At 37.5% G+C, this 22,818-nt stretch overlaps 1 protein-coding gene across 3 annotated transcripts in view; it reads right to left on the reverse strand.

Annotated features, from left to right (window-relative positions):
- Positions 1 to 20,581, reverse strand: part of HACE1 (HECT domain and ankyrin repeat containing E3 ubiquitin protein ligase 1) — a 47,945-nt gene extending 27,364 nt beyond the window's left edge. The window contains exons 1-11 of one of the 3 annotated variants that reach the window (XM_042891100.1): positions 20,410 to 20,581; positions 16,942 to 16,996; positions 15,345 to 15,434; positions 13,411 to 13,515; positions 12,304 to 12,379; positions 11,902 to 12,033; positions 10,687 to 10,769; positions 9,526 to 9,622; positions 6,337 to 6,438; positions 4,383 to 4,489; positions 434 to 584 (exon numbers count right to left, since the gene is read on the reverse strand). In XM_042891100.1, coding sequence (XP_042747034.1) covers positions 434 to 584; positions 4,383 to 4,489; positions 6,337 to 6,438; positions 9,526 to 9,622; positions 10,687 to 10,769; positions 11,902 to 12,033; positions 12,304 to 12,379; positions 13,411 to 13,515; positions 15,345 to 15,434; positions 16,942 to 16,996; positions 20,410 to 20,485 — 1,074 coding nt within the window. In that variant the 5' untranslated portion in view covers positions 20,486 to 20,581. Of the gene's footprint in view, positions 1 to 337; positions 585 to 4,382; positions 4,490 to 6,336; positions 6,439 to 9,525; positions 9,623 to 10,686; positions 10,770 to 11,901; positions 12,034 to 12,303; positions 12,380 to 13,410; positions 13,516 to 15,276; positions 15,435 to 16,941; positions 16,997 to 20,409 lie in introns of those variants that run through there. The other 2 variants (XM_042891092.1, XM_042891108.1) reach the window with 2 other exon arrangements.
- Between the last annotated feature and the right edge of the window lie 2,237 nt (positions 20,582 to 22,818).

The raw sequence follows: 22,818 nt of genomic DNA on the forward strand, positions 1-22,818 counted from the left end.
CAGAGTGAAAACAACACACAGATTAGAAATTAAGAACTCCTAATTTTGAAGCAACATTAATACAATATCTTTTACAGTGCTTAATATTACCACATTTTGAGATCACTACATTCTTAAATAAAATGTTTATAATAAAACCAAGTTTACCAAGACCAGTTAAGAACTAAATATTTAACATCTAATAAATAAAACATTAAAATCAAACAAGAAATAAACATAAATAATAAAGTGAAATGTGCATTAGTGTTTAAATGAATTCAGTGAAAAAAAAACAACTAAAGAAAAGGAAAGAGTCAGGATTAACTTAAGAAGGGATAGGGACATCAACCAAACTTACTTCCTGTTCATGAGATGTCTGATTAATGAATGCATGCTTTGTGAAATTCATCTCTTTAACGTCTATCTTCCTAACAACATCATATACTTTTCTGACCTTGAACACCTGACTTCTTGGAGTTTTATTTCCATTGTAGCCCATGTCATTTCCATTACTGGGAGAGGATGGGCCAATGCGAAAGACATGGCAAAATATTCTCACGATCCTCAAGAGACTCTTCATTTGAGCTTCATAATTACTTGACAAGCTGAGGGAAAAAATGGAATATTTAAGTTTCTTTTCCGAGATGAAACAAAGTAGTATATTAAGGAGTAAGCAATCTAATGTTAAGGTCTGACACACACTGAAAAAAAAAAAAAAAAGTCCTTGTCTTATATTTGAACTTTTATTTCCTGCACAGGTCCCAGGTAAGAAATCCAGCTTACTACAGTAAAGATCTCAGTGTATGAAACAAATTGGGTTAATCAGTTGAAAACATTTTTCATTCCAAAAGAGAATCACATATAATGGTAAAATTGTAATAATTAATCAGATTTACCATCACAGGTCAGCCATAACCTAAGTCCTGTCCTAAATGTGAATTAATTATCTTAATCAGCTAAGGGGTCAGGATGATAAATGTCACTGTTTTTTAAAGGGAAAACAAGTGACCTAGAAGATACAACGTAAGAGCATTGGGTTTTCACTTATTTATTTAATATATATAAGTTTTATGCCTTAGTAACTGGCCAACACTGAAATCAATAAGAACTCCTTCACCACAAACACAGTGTGAATTACAGACACTCATGAGTTTGTGCACAAGTGGAATACTCTTACTCAAACTTTTTTTTTTTTTTTTTTTTAACTTTTGTTTAAAATTCCAAGAGGTAAGAATTTGTTAATCCTGAACACACACACACACACACACACACACACAAAACTGCAAGAAATTAAAATTTCTTCTACTGAAATCTACACAGTTCGGAGAGCAGCACTTTGGAAAAGGATTTGGTGGTGCTAGTGGATGAAAAGCTTGACATGAGCCAGCAAGGTGTGCTTGCAGCCTAGAAAGCCAGCTGTACCCTGGGTTTCATCAAAAGAGGGGTAGTCAGCAGGACAAGGGAGGCGATTGTCCCCCCAGCGTGACCTTGTGAGACCCACCTGAAGTACTGCATCCAGGCCTGGCCCCAACATCAGCTGGACATGGACTTGTAGCCCTACTCTGGACTCACTCCAACAAAGATGCTCAGAGGGCCAAAGCCCCTCTCATAAGAAGGGTGATGTTCAGCCTGGAGAAGAGAAGGCTCCTCATTACAGCCTTCCAGTACTTAAAAAGGACCTACTGGGAAGACAGGGAGGGACTCTTTATTGGGGAGTGTACCAACTGGGCAAGGGGTAATACTTTAAACTAAAAGAGGGGAGATTTAAGTTAAATACTTGGAAGAGGGCAGTGAGGCATTGGAACAATGGTGCCCAGAGAAGTTGTGGATGTTCCACCCCCGTAAGTGTTCAGAGCCAGGTTGGATGGACCGTGGGCAACATGATTCAGTGGGAAATGTCCCTGCCTACAACAGGGGGTTGGAACTAGATACTCTAAAAGGTCCTTTCCAACCTAAACCATTCTATGATACACATGCATATTTATAAGGAGGTATATATTCAGTTTTATCCTTGAAGTACTTGTTTTCTAACTATAAGATCAATATGCACCAGAACCCTGACATCCTTAGAGGATGCATATATCTGATGCAATTACTAATCTGCTAATTCACAGCTGGTTCCAATCTACCTAAACTTAAGCAACTAATTATACTTCTGAATAAAGCTCTTTCCTCAGTGCTCTGCAGGGAAATGTTTTAAAGCAACTCAAACTTTAAAAATGAAAAAAATCCCACTGAAACATGCACAACAGAATTAGACATATAACGTAGCACTCAAGTTTAAACGGTATTAAGAATTTCTAACATTAGTTATACATAATATTGTTGGAACAGTGCTGAGGACAACTGTAGCATTGCAGTACCTTCACTATGACTTTGCTTCTTCCTACAGTATGGGTTTTAAAAAAAAAAATCAAAAATAAGAAAAATAAGACGACACTGTTTACAGCGTAACATTTTAATGACTACCAGTTAGGCATTATTAAGAAAAAAAAATACACCCACACACCTACTTAAGGAAACTACTACACAACTAGTACAGAAAGCACAACTTCCCTGCCATGATTCTGATTTAAACTTTCAATAAATCAATTATCTTTCAATAAAGATAAGAAAGGAATACAACGGTAAACATGGCAAGAATGAGAAAGTTTAATTTTCAACTTGGTAACATAAATTTCCTGACTAATTGGCCTTATTTGGACCATTACCAAAGGTTTTGGTCACAGCTGAAAATCAGTATTTAGAAAATCTTTACTTACAGACCAAAAGAATTGCTGAATACAATAGGCTAATTCAAGAAGTAGGGCAAAAATAAACATGTAAATTCAGGTTTATCATCAGCAATGGTGTTTTCTTGGTGAAAATTTCATTTTAAATCTCTCTGTCTTTAGAAAGAGGACTCACTGAAGCAGAAAAATCTTTAAGTGCTTTCGATAGTTTGCTAGCATATTTGTAAACATTTTGCTAAGCTCAATCTACACCAGCAAGACCAAATCATTCCAGTTATTTCTTGGAAAGAGGAAATGGGCAATGGAGGGAAAGCTATTTTAACAAGATCACTGTGGGTGTTTAAAGGCAGAAGTCCATATCCACGGTCATTCCAGGCTACCTGCTAGAAGCATTACAAAAATTTACTTCACATTATTCCAGACTAAACAATGAACAAACCCAACAGCAATGGTCTGCAGGTTACTGCCCAGGAAACTAATACTCCAATGTTACTGGCTCAGACACACAAGTTTAAATAGATGGATTGCATTTTCCATGCAGTTTGATAGAAGGAAGAGAGAGAGAAGACAGAGGCCCTAGCTCAGAAGGCTACCTGCACTAAGTAGTACCTCCAGCTTCATTATGTTAATGCTAAGAGCAACTGAGAAATGCTTAGTTGAAGCACAAATTGAATCCAGTTTTTGAAATTTATATCTTGTAATAGAAAAATAATTCCATATCGCTTGTGACGATATACCAAAAAAAAAAAAGTGGGTCAGTAAGAGCCTGCAGGACACCCTCAGTACAGGCATATCCAGAAATGCCAGCCCATGCAGCAGAATGCTTCTAATTTGTCTTCAGCCTGAGCTAGACAATTCGCATTCAGCAACTACAGAAGCACATAGCAGCTCATATTCTGTGACGTGTACAAGCTGTTCCTACAGTCTGTTTCTACAGCTATACTGAGAAAATGTTGCTCAATATAATGGAGCAATAACAGTAATAAATCAAATAGAAATGCAAAATTGTCAGTTTAATTTACATTAAACACATTTGAAGTTCCAACACATTACAGATGAGGTGTTTTGCACAAACTGCCTTTAACAGATGCCACAAAAATTAGTAAAGCATACTGGGAAAACACACTTGCCTATTTTACATGCTTCTTCAACTAACTGCTACTTGCACTGCTGAGATACCACACTGTTGAAGCTAGTTTTGCTTTAGTGCAGTACAGGTGCTTTCATACATATATTAGTAACCATGGAAGACAACCAGAGCCAGCAGGCATGATTCAAGTGCCTGAAAAAAAACAAAATTCTTCTCAGGCATCCCAGGAAAGCATGCAGAAAGTAAAGTTGTGAGGAAAAAAGAAGAGTGGCTGGAAAGTAATAATGATGGCTGACTAAAAAGTTTCCCTTTCTAAAGCTGACATAGCTGTGTCAAACTTATTTTTTAAAAAAATTTCACCTCTCTGCAACTCCACCTTCCTGGTCTTAACAGCTATACATTTTTCTAATTAAATCCTTGTGAAGACAGTGATCTAAGTTGGTCCTGTTATACAGAATTAGATATGAGATCCATTTACTCCAGCATGTGCCCAACATCAGATGGTTTAGATTATCAAGTCTATTAAGTGGCAAGAACTACCTGGCAGCTTATCAACCGATTTATAATCCTCTCACACTTACCTAAGTAGTTTGTGACCATTAGTTGTAGCAACTTCAGCAAGACTTGTCAGGATTTTAAGATACTGGCTTTCACTCTGCTGAGACAAATGTTCCAGAACTTGTCGCAACTGGGTTCATTAAAACAAAAGAGATTGCATAGAGTATCAGACCAAAGTTTAATCTAGAATAAAATTACACCGTCTAACTCTAATTCCTAGAAACATTAACATACATGCCTCTGTTGTTGAACAATTAATCTAACCTTAGTTAACGTTCTATTACCTCCTCTGTTGTACACCTCTCTATCCTAGGCATTTTCTCACAGAGGAATTAACTCTCCAGTGACTCTCCATTCATTATGCATTCCTACAATCTTCACATTTACTTCACTTCTGTCACTCCCACTTTCAGAAAGTTCAGTAATCCTTCTCACAGAACTGCAGGAAGGCAAAAAGAAAAGGAACCTCACAAAGGCAATCTAGCCCAACACTCTGATCCCATGATAAGAGCTACTTGTTGAATCTGTGATCCAAAATAGTTTAATTTGCCTGGTTTGTTTTTAAACTTACATGTCTGGAGGCAGCTTCATCAAGTTCTTTTCTAATACTGCACTAACCTTAACTATGTGAAAGCTTTTCTCAGTGCTAAGTTGAATCACCAGCTACAAATATCTAAGTCAAAATATTTCTTACTGTAAAAAAATTATTCAGCAGCCTTCTACAAATTTAAGACAGTCCGCAAGCCTCTTCCTATCCCAAACTTCTTTATGCTACATAACTGTAACTCTTTCAATCTTTTTATAGCAGTCATTTCTTGTGTTTATTATTTTCTTTAAATTCTTAGGAGTCTTCATCTTTCTCTGAACACAGTTTCCAAAGCTGGATGCAATATTTCAGCAAAAGACAACTTGTGCAGCAGGACTGCTTTCTTTGTGCATCTTAAAGGAAACAGAAGTTCCTTCCTTCTTCCTCACTCTCACAAACTGAAAAACATGATGCCAATGTGTCAGCACAACTTGTAGCCTACAATAAACATCAGATCCTTTCCTACAGAGCTGCTCCACAGGCAGCAGCTTCCCATAATCTATTTCAGCACTGATTGTTCCTACGTAAGCACAGGAGCACAGTACTTATCCTTAGTGAAATCCATTCTTTCACCCTGCAGCTTATCAATATTTTTTCCAGTTTGTGAAGAATGTTTAAAACGTGAGTCTTGACTTCTAACTCTTCACGTCATCACTTTCAGATAATATGAACTGGTCATTATCCAAGTCCCTGGGCAGAATAGTTTGAACTTGGTTGTAGAAAACCATACCTAAGGTTTCATTTTTTTAATATACTTTTTTTTTTTTTTTTTTTTTTTTTTTTACAAGAAATATAACTATACAATGAATCAATCTAATATATTTTACATGGACTTCCATTCAGATCTGACTTCACACACATTGCCACGACTGCTTGGATGAAACATCCATTTTCCTTGCTTATCGTCTTCACTTCTGCAATACATGATAGTGTGCTTTGTCATTTACCTTTCTGTGGAGTCATTTCTGTTCCATGGTTTTAATCCTTTAACATTCTCTTTTATTTGAAGTCATCTACTCCATCTCCCCATGTTTCTAAAATGCACCCTGAGAATTCTCATCTCTGTATCATTTTACTTTATAAAACTCTACACTGTTACAGAAATTTGAGCACTGTTTCTATAGAGGCTTAGACGTCGACGTCCTCAACCTTGTAGTGGAAGTATGGGATTACAGAAAATAACAAAAACTTCCGAAATCTAGTAAACCAAGTTCAGTGAAGTGGCAGCCAATACTTTACTAAAACTATTTTTCTTTTTAGTCTTAAAACCTGCAAGATTGTTTGCAGTTACTTTCAAGTAAACAAAATATTAAAACAAAATTATCTAAGTTGGGAGAGAAGAAAAATAACCCATACTAACACTCCCCTGCTAGATCTACAAAACATAATACCATGTTTTCCCGTAGATCTTCATTCTGAGTCATTTGAATTATTGTCTGGAAAAGTCGAGGATGGTACTGTATTAAGACTTCACAAGTCTCTCCATATCCACCCTAAAAAGCAATAGTTCAAAACAATTTTTAATTAAAAGTAGTACTCAAATTGGGCCTTACCCTAATATAGGCATTAAGACGTACTGAGAATTACAAATATTGAAAGAAACACCGACTACAGAAATCCAGTTCTAAAATAAACCCAAAATCAATAAAGCATCAACATCAGGCATCACTAAATGTTTGGGAGAAGACAGAATCAAGTTATTTCAGTATATTAGACCAAACATTTCTTGTTTTTTGGGTTTTTTTTGGTGTTTGTGTTTTTTTGTTTTTGTTTTTGTTTTTTTAAGTGTGGATATGTTCTCCTACAGAAAATCAAAATTAGCTTACACTTAAACAACTCTTTCCCAGCAATTCCCCAAAGATATTAAATACAGTGTAATATTTAGCTTCCCTGCTGACCGATGATACCAATTCACCTAAGAACACCCAGAATTTAATCCTCTGAAACAAATCTTTCCCCAGAGATTCATAAGGTACAGATCTGATTTGCTAAACTAAAAAAATAGGATAAACACACAGAAAGATTATTTAACTTCAAAATGAATACACATGTATGATTCCACATGTGCCCCAGATCAACAGCGTTAACCAGCTTAACATTTTTCTCAGCTTTGTTACTGGGAAAGAACAGAACTTGAATTTGCAGTTTGTTTCTATCAAATCTTATTCAACACAGCTGCAACTTTAAAAGGACACCTAGTAGCTGAATAGATATCACAAACTGGAAAGATGTACTTTATTAAAAGCTATAACTCCAGAGGATCCTTCTCTGTACACGACAGTTTAGAATGCACTTCAGTGATAGGAGATTCATTTAACAGATTGACTAATTGCTCCTACTGCCAAGAACTTAAGTGTTAAAATCAAAACCATTCTTAAGAATTCTCAAGAATTAATGAACGTCATCTCTTTAAAAGCAAGGTCATACCACACTAGCAAGAAATATAAATATTCATAATCTCAGCACTTCTAAAGCACAAACCTACTTTGAAAATCTAATCCATAATCAAAGAATAAAACTATTAATGCAAAAGGAAAGAATATATTTTGTTTTCTCCTTTTTTACTCAGCAGCTTGTCTTGTCTAGAGGATCTCAAATGCAGTATTATCATCCCTACAAAATAGCAAACACCAGGTGTCACTACTCACAACTTAATAAGAAAAAAAAACAATTTTGAAGCAGTGTTCATCCCTCTACTTCCTTAAGGATTGTAAATCTGAAAACTAAAGCAGAAATTTGAAACTTTAATAAAAAAAGAAAGAAATAAGAATAGTATTATTAAGTATATACTGCTACACTTTCTTACAGGTTTGTGGATGTAAGAAGCCTCAAAATCAAGTAGACTGTGGTTTTACAGTAAGTCATTCTGCCATAACGATGAAAATACCTACTTCTGAGCTTCACAGAAAAGACAGCAGTAAGACAGTATAGCGAACTATTACTCCTGAGCAGTTTTCAGGCACATTCAATATACTTCATTTATTTTTGCATTCTTTTTCATTTCTATTTCTATTTCTATTTCATTTATTCTTGCATTGCTTTTAAAGCTTCAGGTTACAGAAGGCATGAGCAAGTGATCTCCTCCAAAACAACCCTTACTATTTTCTAGAGACCCCATTAGAAAAAGATCACTTTAAAATGAAATACAATTGGATCTACTTCCTGCCCATCAGATATCTTTGTCTACAACACACTTTTTGAGGATTTGCTGACTTCCCACTTCTTTACTTCCAACTTAAGCCTTCCCAACAGTAATATGAATCAGATAGCTACAGTTGACTCACACATCACACTCAAATAAGAGATTTTACAGAACAGTTCAATGCCAAAATTCCTTAAGCCTTGAAAACAGACACAAATGTATAAAGTACCACCATCAACATACAATTAATTTCCTTACACATGACAGCACAACCAAGACTCTAAATTAATCCAAAGTCTTTAACAAAGGTACATTATTTTTATTTTTCTAAGGGAAGGCTAAAAAAAAAGAAAAAAAGTTTTTTTTTTTTAAGAAAAATCTCACAAAACAGTAGAGCAGAACTGAGGACTGATTAGAATTTCTCCTGTCCAAAAAGAAATGCTGTAAATAAATAGCCTAACTTGCTTAAGACTTTTTACAGATGACCTATGAAATAAGTTTGGCAGGATTAGTTATTCCAAAAATATCCCACAGGTGCTGAAGACAACAGTCATCACCATGTGGACATAGCTACTTCAACTGCAGGTCTTCAGCACATGAGGACTCTTCAGAATAATTTGAGATTGATTTTCATCTTCTATAGTACAGCATAAAATTCTGATCTTAAAACTTGATCCCACCAAAATAATTACATTCACAACGGTAATAATGGTGTCTCCCCTAAGTTCAGTAAATTTTATTTTCCAGTTGATAGTTTTCCAGTCTTCTGATTATAGGCAAAGGGTTCAAAATCTTCCTTCCCTTCATTTATTTACACAGTATCCTCAGCTTGATCCTACAGAAAATTATGTAAGTATTCACAGATCAAGAAAAGACACACCAGCAAGCAGAATAAATAATACTTTACCAAACACAAATTGTACAGCAGTTGAAAATACATGAGACTTTAAAGCTTTGTTCTTTGTTCATGATCCAGATATTGTATTTGGAAAGCCTTTGAGAGTCAGCATAACTTCTGAGTGCCTTGAACTCTTATTTGTTAAGAGCTGAGCACACAAAAACCAAAGCAGTCTATTACCATTAGACAAAGATTCCAAACTTTCTAGTCAAATGGATTTCTGCAAACTCTTATGGTTCTTGTGAGCTCCTACCTTGCAAAGATGGTAATGAGATCCCCATTACAAACATTTGCATAGGGTACAAACTGGAAATTCGCAAACAAAACCTTCAGCTTCATTGAATATACATACATATATATACATATATATATATATACACACACACACACACACACGTATATGTTGCAATTCTGTTTTGCTGAAGAACTACCATTCTGCTTTGGCCTAGAAATTAAAAAGACTGAGCAACACTGAGCAATTAATATTGTTAGCAAGTGACAGTTCTTAGGGGAAAAAAAAAAAGGTATTGGCAACAATACCTGTACACAGAGATCCAGTGGAGTAATGCCATTTTTGTCTGGTAAATACTTGGCTCCTCTCATCAAAAGAATCTGTGCAGTGTCTCTCTGACCATGGCTATCCAAAAGAAGAAAGAGTTACACAGCAGTTATGCTTTATTATGAGTTGAGTTTTATTATACCTAACAAACACAGTCAACAACAAATTAGGAGGGAACTAATACTATGTAATAAGAAACTAAGAAGAAACATGAGACAGAAGATAACACTCACAAGCCCCACCACTACCCTTCCAAATCACTATAGAAGCCCAGAGAAAAATTAGGTATGGCCCATTTACACAACCAGATTCATCCTCATCATTCAGAAATGAACCATCCTTGTCTAGCCCAGTAAGTATTTATGAGCTGCATTTCCTGCACCCTGGACAACTTCACAGAGAAAGTCTTTTTGCTAAATTAGTTCTTCGCTCACTCCTGATAGACAGGGAAAAAAAAACAAAAGTTATTGAACTAATATATTATCTAGTTGCACCAAAACTCTTTTCCCTGAAAAAAATGAAAAATTGAGCACCAGTGATTACATGGTGACTTAATTAAAAACACTGGAAGCCCAACTGACAGCTGCCTTCAAGAATATCCAGTGCATATACTGACAAAAATGTTATACAGAAGTATTTAATGACCATAACAAAAGATGTAGTAACTAAGGCTACATATACAGGTAATCCAATGAAGTTTCAGGTCACAAACTAGCCATCTTGCACACCATCTTAGCTATCCACAAGAGCCGGAAGCACAGAATACTGACCCAGTACAAAAAGCTACTGGAATTATAAGAATAAAATACACACCTTTTTAACAGTCACAGGAAAGAGAAAAATATTCATCAAAATAAACTATGTTGATGGATGTCTTAAGTCATTGATTCTCACCATAACATGCACAACTATTTGTTTAATATGTCTGTTACAAAGAGGTATAAAAGTCTGAAGAACTAGGGCAAACATTTAGATAAGACACCAAACTACATTCAAACATGAGGAAAGATTAAATGTAAGTCAGCTTTTATGTTTCCTAATTTTTTTGCCTTCCCATCACTGTTACTGATTAGAGAAAAAAAAAAAAAAAAAAAAAAAAAAAAAAACTTTTAGCATGATATTTAAACCATAGGAATATATACCTGCAAGCAAAATAGAGTGGAGTTGCCCCTGACACATTGGGCCTATTTATATCTGCACCACTGTCCAGCAAACATTGTACTGTCTGTAACAGAATAAAAATACCAACATTAGAGAGACAGTAGCAGAGAAGTCTACTGGCTTAGAACTAGTTAGCATCATACATATCTAATTACACTGAAGGATTTAATTTCCAGCAATGAATCTCAAAAACAAAATTTCTGAATACTAGATAGAGAACCACGCTTGCCGGAAGTCATAGATCTTCCTGATTTAATAACAACACTTCTTACTGAACTTCAGACCCCTGGAATTACAAACAGATGTTTTTAGGCTTGTTTTAATACAGAAGCAAACCTCAATTTGACGACTGCTTATCACAAGGTTAAGTTTTAAGCACACACAAAAGTAAATGTATATATGTAGGCATAATTTAAAATGTTAAGATACTGTGTTGATATTCAAACAACTTTTACTGTGTTCTGTTCACGTGAGTAAACAAATCCATAGATACTAGTTCTGCAAAATTTCATCTCCAAAGTCAAGATCTGACAATGACAACAGGAAGGAGCTGCGTAGGAAGATAATTTTTCAAACCATAAGTAATCTTGAAGACAATCTCTATAACTCAAGATCACTCCTCTACTGCTACTGTGATGCACTTCAAGCACAAACAGCATCTAGACTTGTACTCTAAGAGCACATATTCAGCCATAATGCAAGACCATGCCTAAAATTACATTCATGTAGGTCAACATACGAAGAGTCCATAAATGCTTACTCCTAATTTTAAACACATATCTGATTCAACTTCATGCACGTTTTATTCAGGGTAAATTAAGACCATTTCAGATGTCAAAAGTTTTTAATAGCCATTAGCTGATACAATTATGAATTGTTACAAAGTAACAAGAAAGAACACCTTCCTTGTTTTAAAATCACATCAAAACCTGCTATCAACAAGGCAACAATAATACAGAACATAAGTGAGTATATAGAGGAAGTCACTTGAAATCTCAAAAACAGCAACACCAGATATCTCTATGAGAAGAGCATGGAGTCAATATTAAGACAAACCAGAGAGTTTGTCACATTTCACCATCATTTCATGCACAACTGGCCTGAAGCTTTAAAAAAAAAAACAAACCATGCAATAACACTTCAGCATTATGCAATTCTTCATGCCTTTAATAACTTACTGAAGTTTAAAAACTTACTGTCTTGTGCCCATTTTGACAAGCTACATGAAGGGCTGTCTGTCCCATTGCATCTTCAACATCTACGTTACTGACATGCTGCACAAGATCATGAAGCAATTCTGTCCGCCCATTGACAGCCAACCAATGAATCTAAGTATAAAACAATGATATATTTCCTTAAGCAACCATGTGAATATTTGATAAGTAAAATTTTAAATCTAACTGCATAATTGACAACATTTTCACAGCAGAAGCTCTGAATATCAAATACTTCAGTATTTCAGTTACATCTTTGATTCTTAAGAGCACTGGACACAGCAGTTTAATCTAGTTACAAGTTAGATGGCAGAAGCATAAGAAATCAGGATCTTCAAAGTCTGCATTTATTTTAAGTTCACCATGACAATTAACAGCACTTACTGCAGTCAAACCTTCGTTATTACAAATGTTGACATCTGCGCTGTATTCCAGCAGCTTGCTCATGCATTTTTTCTGGCTATAAACAAGACAATACATTAAAATTAAGCAGGGAAAAGTCATCTTCTTAAGCTCCACTCACTCTAGTTAACAATTTAAAAAACAATAGCAGAAAGTTTTAATTCATAAAGAGTACGGTACTGAGCACCTGAAAGAGAGAAATCATCATTAACAGCACCAGAGATTCACACAGTAAGTGTGACACGGCAACAAGGGACAAAAAGCAACTGTGTAGCTGAATGTTTTTGTTGGAAAGCTACAAGTAACTATCACTCTAACAGCTTCCATTCAGCACGAATTACATTCTCAAGACAAGATGCTGGAGCTAATGGAAATCCATAAAGCCAGTCATCATCTGTACACTTCAGTGAACATATTTATAGTAAATCACTTTAAATCATTATTTAATAAGATGCTCATTGTAACACCGCATGCATTTTTTGCAAGTACAAAAAAAAAGCCTTAATCAAAGCAGGAGTGTTTTTCCTCCTTCATGTTTTGCTGGTCTTTTACTGCTCTCTAATACTCTAAGTGCTTTAGCCACAACCGTTTATTCTCATTTCTTTTTATTTAGTACTTCTTGCACCTTTTCTCACGTTTCTCTTTCTTAAAAAAAACTATTACTATAATCAGCTGTGTGCTTTCATGTGATACAGTTTGAGAAATAAGACAATAAAAGATTAAGAAATACTTTAAAAGCTTGGTAAGTTTGAGAAGTTTTACTGAAAAAGAATGGCATGTGCTACCTAAAGCAGACTTTCAGAAATGTCCATAACAACTGAAGAGAGAAAGCCAACATTAGCATCAGAGTTGGAACAGTTTTATCTTTAGCACTGCAAAGCTTTACCTTCAAAATAACAACTACATAACTGGGAGACACAGACTATTCAGGCTAAAGTTATTTTTCCACAAGGAAGGAGAAAATCTTTCAAAGGCCAACATAAGACCTGACATTTTCTCAAACAGCAACTAGAAGGCATGCTCCAACATCACGGCAGCTGAAGTGCATTACGTGCAACACCTCTTAAAGTTTTATAACATTTTTCTTACCCATTCCTTGCTGCTAAATGGAGAGGTGTGCATCCTGAGATGTCCTGATAGTTTGGGTTTGCTCCTTTTTTTAATAATAGAACAAGGCATTCAACTGATCCACAGCTAAGAAGAAAAGGGAAAAACTGTAACAAGGATATTTACAAACCAAATTCACACTGACATAAAGACAACAGCAGTACTACGTGCAGATTGCAGTTAACATAAACTTTTAAAACTAAATAGCTTTTACATCTTTATACTTCAAGTCACATACAGCTAAAAGGAAGAACACTTAAATATGATGAGAAATGACTGATCATAGCTTGTACTAATAAATAGATGCCAGGCTTGCATACGATTTTAGTGACTTTAAAACCCAACAGTAAATCTTTAAGACAGCCAATGGTTTAAAGCATAAACCATCTATAATGTGCTTTTCCCTTTCAGTGCTTTGTTTATTATTTCCTCTCACCTCATCTTTCATCTATTCACAGGACTGAATTTTCCCTAATTCCAATATGATTCTTTCTTTGTACTTCAGAGTCTGGAAGTTACATTTAGAAGTTCTAACATCAGAAAAAATATAAAATGTCAGGAAAATGCTAGAACTCGTGCAAATGTTTCTTTGCTATTTGGTTTCAGTCTGGAAGTCCTCTTTACTTTTCATAATAGGGCAGCTCATTAGAGTAATTGATGTCACCAAGAAACTTTGTAATAAATGCTTATTCTGCTTCTGAACTCTCCAGAAAGCACTGATTTGAAGGAAGGAAAAAAAAAACAAACAGTATTTTTGTATTCATCCTGACTAGTTTACCTTTTATTACTAGTGTTCTCAATGACAAAACTACTATACAACAGCCCAAAGAAACTGAAGCTTAGCTGTTCAATAAGTTGTAAAAATGGCATCTTGATGACCTCTTAATGATCCAACAAATAGCCAAGTTAAAACAGAATCCACAAACTCTGTAACATAATTGCTTGTGTGCTGCAATAAAAAGATCTAGCATTTCAAAGAAGCTTCTAAGACAAACACAAAAATTTGCTTGCGTTTTTTAAGTACTTCCTTAAGCAAACTTCATATAAGAAGCATATAATCCAGACATGCAATGCTCATGTAACACATTACTTAAGCCATCCACTCAGAAAGCTGAAACTTCTACCTTTGTTGTGTCCGAATATCTGCTGCTTATGTGTAGTTATCTATATGCATCTGGTATTCACATACAGTATTACTACTTTTTTTTTTTCCATCTGGTTTAAATGTAAGAACTACTAAGATATTTAAGAAGGGACCCCATTCTTTTATTAATTTAAAGCTTAGTTTCCTAAAAGGCTGTTGCAAAAACTATCTGGTTCATTTCGGTAAGGAAATGAATCTGATTGTTCTTGGGCAATGCAGATTTATCCCACAGAAAAGCAACATAAATAAAAAATCTAGGTCACAAATCTGAAATTTGCATGCAAGTGTTTTATCCAGGACAGACATTTATTATTTAAAAACATATCAGAAGTGAATGACCCCTTCCATTATGATCATGAAGAAGCTCAAATAGCTGCTTCCCGAAGAGCACCCAAATGATTCTCACTGTTTCAAAAAAAGCAAGCAGCACCTACACACAACAGGCAGATACTTCTCTGAATCTAGAGGCAAGGGTTGCCCACTTATTAAGGAAATACATAATAGCTAATTTTCTTCCCAAAAAGGAGAAAAAGTATTCACCAAGATACTAGAATTCACCAGAACTTGGAAAACTATTTGACACCACATATAACACCTGTCACTCAATAGAGAGACAGGCACATTGATTTACAAAAAAAAGCAAACAAAATACAGAGGAAGTATGAAAACAAATGTAACTGATACTACAGAGTTTTCCAGCTTACATTGATGCCTTAGATTTGTGGTATTATTTTCATTGTTAACTTCTGGACCGGACTCAAATAAGTCTTACTTTGCTGCAATATGAAGCAAACTTCTCTTCACACGTCCAAACGCATAATTCACATCAAATTTTGAATTTGACAGCAGCTCTGAGACAGACCTTCAAAAAGAAATACCAGATGTTAACAAAAAATAGCTGACAATATCCAAGTATATACCATAACTAGTACAAAAGTACTCTATTTCTTACTTGATCACAACTTTTTTCCCCCACAACCAACTTCTGAACAAGAGTTCCAACAATATTCAAGCATCTGTATATTAACACCTACTTCCGTTCTTTCATTCCGACTTATACATATGCAGTGGAAATGCTAAGTCATGTCCTGAATCAGTGATTGAGCACCTGGTAGGAAGACAGGGCCAACCCAGGGGAGCTCAGGTGCATGCAGGTGCATATGAGTGACCAGAAGGGGTGGAACCAGGATCCACCCCTTCCCAGACCTCATTTAAGGGTTGGCAATGAGGGGATGGTATCTTGCTTGAGGTCCCTGCCTATGTGAGGGCCTTCTGAAGGTAAGCAGCTCTTTTCCTTTGTTTCTGCATATGCAGCTGCTGCACTTGGGCTTATCATCGCTTGCTGCAGCCTGGGACTCTGCTACCTCACTGTCATTGCTGTGTTTTCCATCACATTATTATAGCATTACAACATGAAAAGGAACTGTGACAGCGGGCCACTGATGTGCATTAGTTGGCATTAGACCAGATGGCCAAATGACATCTTTACAGGCAAAAAACAAGTATATCACTAGCTTACATTTGAGAAAACTACACACTCTTATTTTCCTCAACTAGAATAGTCTATGCTGAGATATCTACCAGCTTTCCTAAATATAAACAAAGATCAGAAAGAAGACTAGTACAGGAGACCGCTACGTAGGAAGACATACTACAATAGTAAGACAAACTTAAATACAACCCTTTGAGTTCTAATGAACTGATTAAGATACGATATCTCAAAGTAGGTCAGACTACAAGTGAACTGGTCATTTCAACCTCCAGTAATGAGCTGATCATGTAATGCAAAACCTTTGCACACAGTATCAACAAGATATTACGTGTAACATGTTTATACTGATTAGATAAGCAATTTCTATTTTCAGCAGGAGCTACTACCTGCATGCCTACAGAACTTAGTGGAAGGCAGCACTGCTTTGTTGGCACTGTACAGCTCACAAGTCCCAAACACAAACATACTGAGAGCAACTGAGTAAGAGGAAACAGTTGCTTATCTTAGGAATCACAGAAGTGTCAGTCTCATTGTCCAGCACTCATTCTATGTTTTTCTGGAGACATCTACGTAAGACTAATGGCTTTTACGTCATAAAAAATACACACTTAGAGCTACAACCCGGTTACAAAACTATGTTTTCCTTACTCTAGAGCAAATTCCTCTCTGTGCACCAAGGGAATGATGCAGTTCCAGTTTAAAGTACAAAATGAATCAGATCTCTCAGCCAGTCACAGTCAACTACTAACTTCAGCTACTGAAGAAATCTCAATTCAGCACTGGAACTATTGAGAACACACTAGCATCTGTAGTCACGGCAAACATGCTGCTTTTTATGACCTTAAAATAAAAATAGGAAATATAAATAATCTCTCACCTGTGCTGGTCAGCCATCACCATTGGCATTAGTGTATAAACAGCAGTTTCATTATCTGTAAAGAAATTAAATGACTCCATTATCAAAATGTAATATTTTACCTAAAATAAGTTCATCTAGCAGGAGTTATTCACCTTTTAAAGTGCCCACTGTTCAACAGATCACTCTTATTACATAGGTTATGGGTACCTAGAGTTACATCATAAAGAAAGATCTACCACACTCACAAAGAGGTAAAACTTCAACATAGCTTTTTTCTCTCTTTCTATCAATTTATTTTAACACTGCTACATCAAAGCATTTAAGAACTGTGCATTGAGCAAAAAATTTAAAAATATATCTTAAAAAGACATTTATTTCCCATATTGCAAGGTGACTTCTATAATCCTCACAGCTATGAGTTTGTGAAAGTGAAAGCTACACTACAATCATTTCTTTTAAACCCGACTTGAAAACTTGAATACAGTATATTTTATTTGTAATGTTTCATATTTCAGATCTGACTGCATTGAAAAAAAAAGGCTGCAACACAAAGACGCAGATCGATGCTCGACTGAAAATAGCCTGATATGCAATGATATTCTCTGTCAGTATTACCACTTCACATATTAGAACTACGTGTGTTTAGATGTGCCTGCCTGATCACTTACTGACTTTCTGGAATGAAGTATTATTGTAAGAAGAAAAAATTAATTTGACAAAACTTAAAAATGACTTTAATGTACCAAAACAGCCCTGAGGGAGGAGCTGTTGAAAAATGTATGTGATTATCTCACAAATACATCGACAAAAAGACAATAATACAGAAAACCTCTTGCTTGAGCTCTGTTCAGAACGTCTCTTAGAAGGAAGATAAAAGTCTGCTTAAAAATAACAGCAACAGCAGAACATGAGAGGATCAAATAAACCTAAACAGTAGTTAAATATGAATGTAGCCAGGCCACAAAGGGTGTTTATGACATAGTTATTCACCTGAGCCCTTTCCTATTCCATTAAGGACATGTATACTGTGTGACACACAGATTTTACCCGAATTTTTCTGTACAGAGCTAATTAACTAAGGAGCTTTTCTTCTTATTTTTTGTAAATATTATCCCTATTCATAAACAAGCTCCTATTGACTCAAGGTAAAAATACATAATACAAAGGAGAAAAGAGTTATATGCCCCATTATCTAACTTACTTCTATTTCAAGTCATGAACATTAAGGGCCTAAAAGTTGTAGCTCCAGGCTACAAGGCTTGGCTTTCAGGCACTGAGCCTTTAGAGTAGAATCCAGATATTTGTGTTGAGCTCTTACGTGCCCAGAAAATGCCTACTCAATAGTGAATTAAAACAAACAAACAAACACACACAAATATTTTTGTGTTGGTAAGGCCAGTTCACTGTACTCACTGGCACTGGACTTAAGAAGTAATGCTTGCTTCAAAAACGAACAAATATACTTAAAATTCATCATCTGACAAGATACACATATTTTATTTCCTAACAGGCTTGAATTTAACAGAGATCACCACCTTAATGAAGCGTGAGCAGCACCTATATAGTACCCCAATGGCTACAGCCCACGTAGAGAATCATAGAACTGCTCAGGTTGAAAAAGACCCTCAAGATCATTGAGTCCAACCACAATCTAACCATACTACTCTAACTCCAACAACCCGCCGCTAAATTGTGTCCCTGAGCATCACAACCAAATGTTTTTTAAACACATTCAGGGATGGTGACTCAACCACCTCCCTAGAGTGCTTCACAACCCTTTCTGTAAAAAAGTGTTTCCTGATATCCAACCTAAACTTACCCTGGCACAACTTGAGGCCATTTCCCTCGTCCTGTCACCAGTAAGAAGAGACCAGCCCTGCTCTCGCTGTAAGCATCTTTCAGATGCTGGAAGAAAGCAATAAGGTCTCCCCTCAGTCTCTTCTTCCCCAGACTAAACAGCCCCAGTTCCTTCAGTCACTTTCATGTTTGAAAGACAAACATGTAGATTCAATTTCATCAGCACCAGGAAGTTCAAACACGCCATTTCATAGATTCATTGAATCATTAAGGTTGGAAAAGACACCTAAGATCATCTTGTCCAACCATCAACTTATAAGTCCTTGCCCACTAAACCATGTCCCTAAGTGCAACATCTACATGTTCCTGAACATCTCTAGACCCTCTGCTGCAGTACTCTTGTGACGGTGCACTCTCCCCACCCCTTCATTCTTTCCTGTGAATACTGTAACTCCCAGGTAAGCAAGGACGGAGAGCAGAGTTGAACTCCACACCTTTACAATTAAAGCTATTCGTGGCACTTGGGAAGCCATCAAACCACATGTCATACCAGACTGGGAGTGGCATATTCTAAGCTGATCCTGTCAGTACATGTTTGGAGTGAAACACTAAATCCCAAACTGCTTACACAAGAGCTGCTCCTCAAGAAAAGTTTCAGCAGGCCAATGAATGGCCAGGTCCAGGGATAAGATATTAGATGTACCAGTGCAAGACGGTCATTAAACAGAGGTTATCTTGGAACATAATTCACTTGTATCCAGTGGCAGAACCAGAGGTAACAGCCTCAAGTTGCACCAGGGGAGATTCAAGTTGGATGTTAGGGAAAACTGAACGAATGGTGAGGCAGTGGAACAGGCTGCCCAGGGTGGTGGTGGAGGTGTTCAAGAAATGTTTAAACATTGCACTGAGAAACATGGTTTAGTGAGAAATATGGGTGATTGGTGGATGGTTGGATTGGATGATCTTGGAGATCTTTGCCAACCTTGGTGATTCCATGATATTGTCATCATGATTGGTTGAAGTGTAACTTCATTATCCCCGTAAGTTTGATCTTGTGTTGGCAATATCAAATCAATTCTCACTGCAACTATTCAAGAGCTTGCTGAGAAGTAGGAAAGTCCCTCTGAAGCAGCTGTCCACTGTGACATTATCAATAACCGCACCGCAGCACTGAAGCCATTCGTGGGGACAAGGAGCCTGGAGCAGCAGAAAGCCCCATAGAAGTCCCAACAGAAAAAGCACGCAGCAAAGAGAGCTATTCCTTCCCCACAACGCAGGAAACGAGAGCTGGCAGCCACGCAGTCAGGCTCAGCTGTAAAAACAACTCCCCGAAGGAAGCGCGGTGACAGCGCATGACTGACGGCAGTAGAGCCCTCGGGTTTCCCGCAGCTGCTCCGCGGGCAGCGCTCCCGGCAGTGGGACGCCGGCACACGCAGAGGGAGGTCACAGGCGTGGGAGCCGCCACTGCCCGACAGGCAGACAGGCACTGCTGGACGCCGGGGAAAGGAAGAGGGTGAAGAAAAAACAAGTGCCCGGAACAGGGAGGGGAGCCGGCTCCCGTTCCCCGAGTCACCTCCCAGGGCGGAACCCGCTTAGCCCGGCGGTGCCGGGTCGGGCGGTGGGAGCCGACACAACCCTCTTAACCCCGCTCTCCGATTCCCAAGACCGCGGCCGCCCCTCGGCTCCTACCATCCGGCAACTCCACGGTGCGGGCGCGGCGCAGGGACCTGGTGAGGCGGTTGAGCTGCTCCATGGCTCTCTCCATCCTCAGGACAGCCCGCCCGACAGCCGCTACCAGCCCTCGCACCGCACCCTTCAACCCATGGCGGTGGCACCGGCGCCGAAGCTGCCCGGGCCGCCGTCGGCACCCGGCGCTGTGCGCATGCTCGGCGGCGGGGGTGGCAGTGCGCATGCGCGGGGCGGCGGCCGGAAGTGAGGTGGGAGTGGAGATGGAATGGGGATGCGGTGGTGCGTTGTGTTTGGGGTAATGTCGGTCCTGTTTGCGGGTGGCTGTACGTCCACGTGGAAACAGCTGCCAGCATGAGTGTCACGAACACAGAATCACACAGAATGGCCAGGGTTGGAAGGGACCTCAAGGATCATGAATCTCCAACCCTTCTGCCACAAGCAGGGCCACCAACCTCCCCATTTAATACTAGACCAGGCTGCCCAGGGCCCCATCCAACCTGGCCTTGAACACCTTCAGGGATGGGGCATCCACAACCTCTCTGGGCAGCCTGTTCCAGCACCTCACCACTCTCTCTGTAATGAACTTTCCCTAAAATCCAACCTAAATCTTCCCTCCCTAAACTTAAAAACATTTCCCTTGTCCTGCAACCATTTCCCCTTGTCCTGCAGGTGATGTTTGTTCATTCGTTGTTAGTACTATATTCCTGGCAGGAAATTACCTGTTGCCAAATGGCAAAAAGTAACAAATGCTGTGTATTTTGTCCTTTGTAATACTTCAGGTGCTACTTAATGTTATCTTGACAAGCAAAGAAAGTCTGGGTTGCATGAAAATACAGTGAACTAACATGCATCTTGTAAAAAAGGTGGGAAAAATCATAACCCATGCATTGTTAATGACAACCAAATGCAAGTGAGTGAGAATCCACGTGGATCCATCATCTGATCCACATACAACAACTATGAAACGTATGACATTTCAGTGAGATAGTGGAGCAAAATTAATGTGTTACATGTTCCAGGAGCTCCAACTTAGAAGCATGTCTTGGAGAAAAAAACCTCAGTTGATTGAAAGAGGTTCAGAAGAGGTAGTAATCAAAGACATGGATTGGCTTCCATAGTGATAACTGAGGCAGAATTCTGCTGTCTGGGTAAAATAAAAATAAAATAAAATAAAAAAATAGAGAATATACAACAGAAGATGAAAAATGATGACCAAACATGGATCCCTGAGGTCCCTTCCAAGCCATTCCATGATTCTGTGACAAAGGAAATGAGGATCTATTGTTCACTCTCTCTTCTGTACCGTTGGACAAAGGGACATTCATTGAGTGAAGCTTGTTAATTGAAAAAGGAAACAAAAATAGGGAGTACAGTTGCAGTTCTTGCCAAACAGAGTGAGGGCTGCTGGAAATTGATGTAGTGACTCCTCAGAAGTTCACGAACAATGAAAGAAAACTGAATATGTAAGAGCCATACCTGCTCAGGAAGGCCCTAACAGTCCCAAAAAAGTTTAAAGCCTAGATTTAGCTTTTATGTTAGAGTATTGCCTAATAGCCATACTACTAGTAGAAAATGTTTAAGGAGGCATACAATTAGATATTTTGTGAAGGGAGCATATAATAGAATCATGGAATATGCCAATCCAGAACAGACCCACAATGATCATCAAGTCTAATTCTCCGCACAGGATCACGCAAAATTCAAGCCACATATCTGAGAACACTGTCCAAATTCTTCTTGAACTCTGGCAACGTAGGGCCATGAGCACTGCCCTTGGGAGCCTGTGTCAAGGCCTGACCATCCATTGATTTTTCTTAGGGATAAAGAGATGACTGAACAACTACACTGGAGTCCCTTCCTAAAGTTCCGTGCAAAATATTAGATATTTATTACTAGTAACGTATTCAGCCAAGCTTATTTTCTGGGCTTTAATCTTTTCTTAAACAAAAGGTTCCTTAGTTGAAGATTCAGAGACTGAGGAATGTTAATAGTAGTAACAACGAGATTACTTACTGAAGACTTTGACTATTGCTTGCTCCTTGGAATATCATATTCTGTTGCTAGCATGCATGCATACAAATCTCTTTTCATCACTGATTCTTGCATTCTTGACGGATAATGTATGGTTTTCTGATGTACTCAACCTGTCTTTGTAGTCTGGAATATTGTCATAATGTACTTTTTTTGTTGATGAAGGTAATAAATACTCAATATCCATTACTTTATCATAGCAAAATCAATGCATTTTGAACAAGAATCCCAAAATCATGTTACAAAAATAATCAATTTAAATAATACAAAACAAAAATCCAAACGAAAATCCAAAGTTGTCAAGGAGGAATGAAATTATCTAATGAGTTTTAATGTTGGAGCTAAGAATAATGGAATGCTGTCAAAATGTAAAAAATA

The sequence above is a fragment of the Lagopus leucura genome, unplaced genomic scaffold (assembly GCF_019238085.1).
Source record: "Lagopus leucura isolate 7727_CA_CO unplaced genomic scaffold, USGS_WTPT01 Super-Scaffold_73, whole genome shotgun sequence".
In the NCBI taxonomy this organism is placed as follows: domain Eukaryota; kingdom Metazoa; phylum Chordata; class Aves; order Galliformes; family Phasianidae; genus Lagopus; species Lagopus leucura.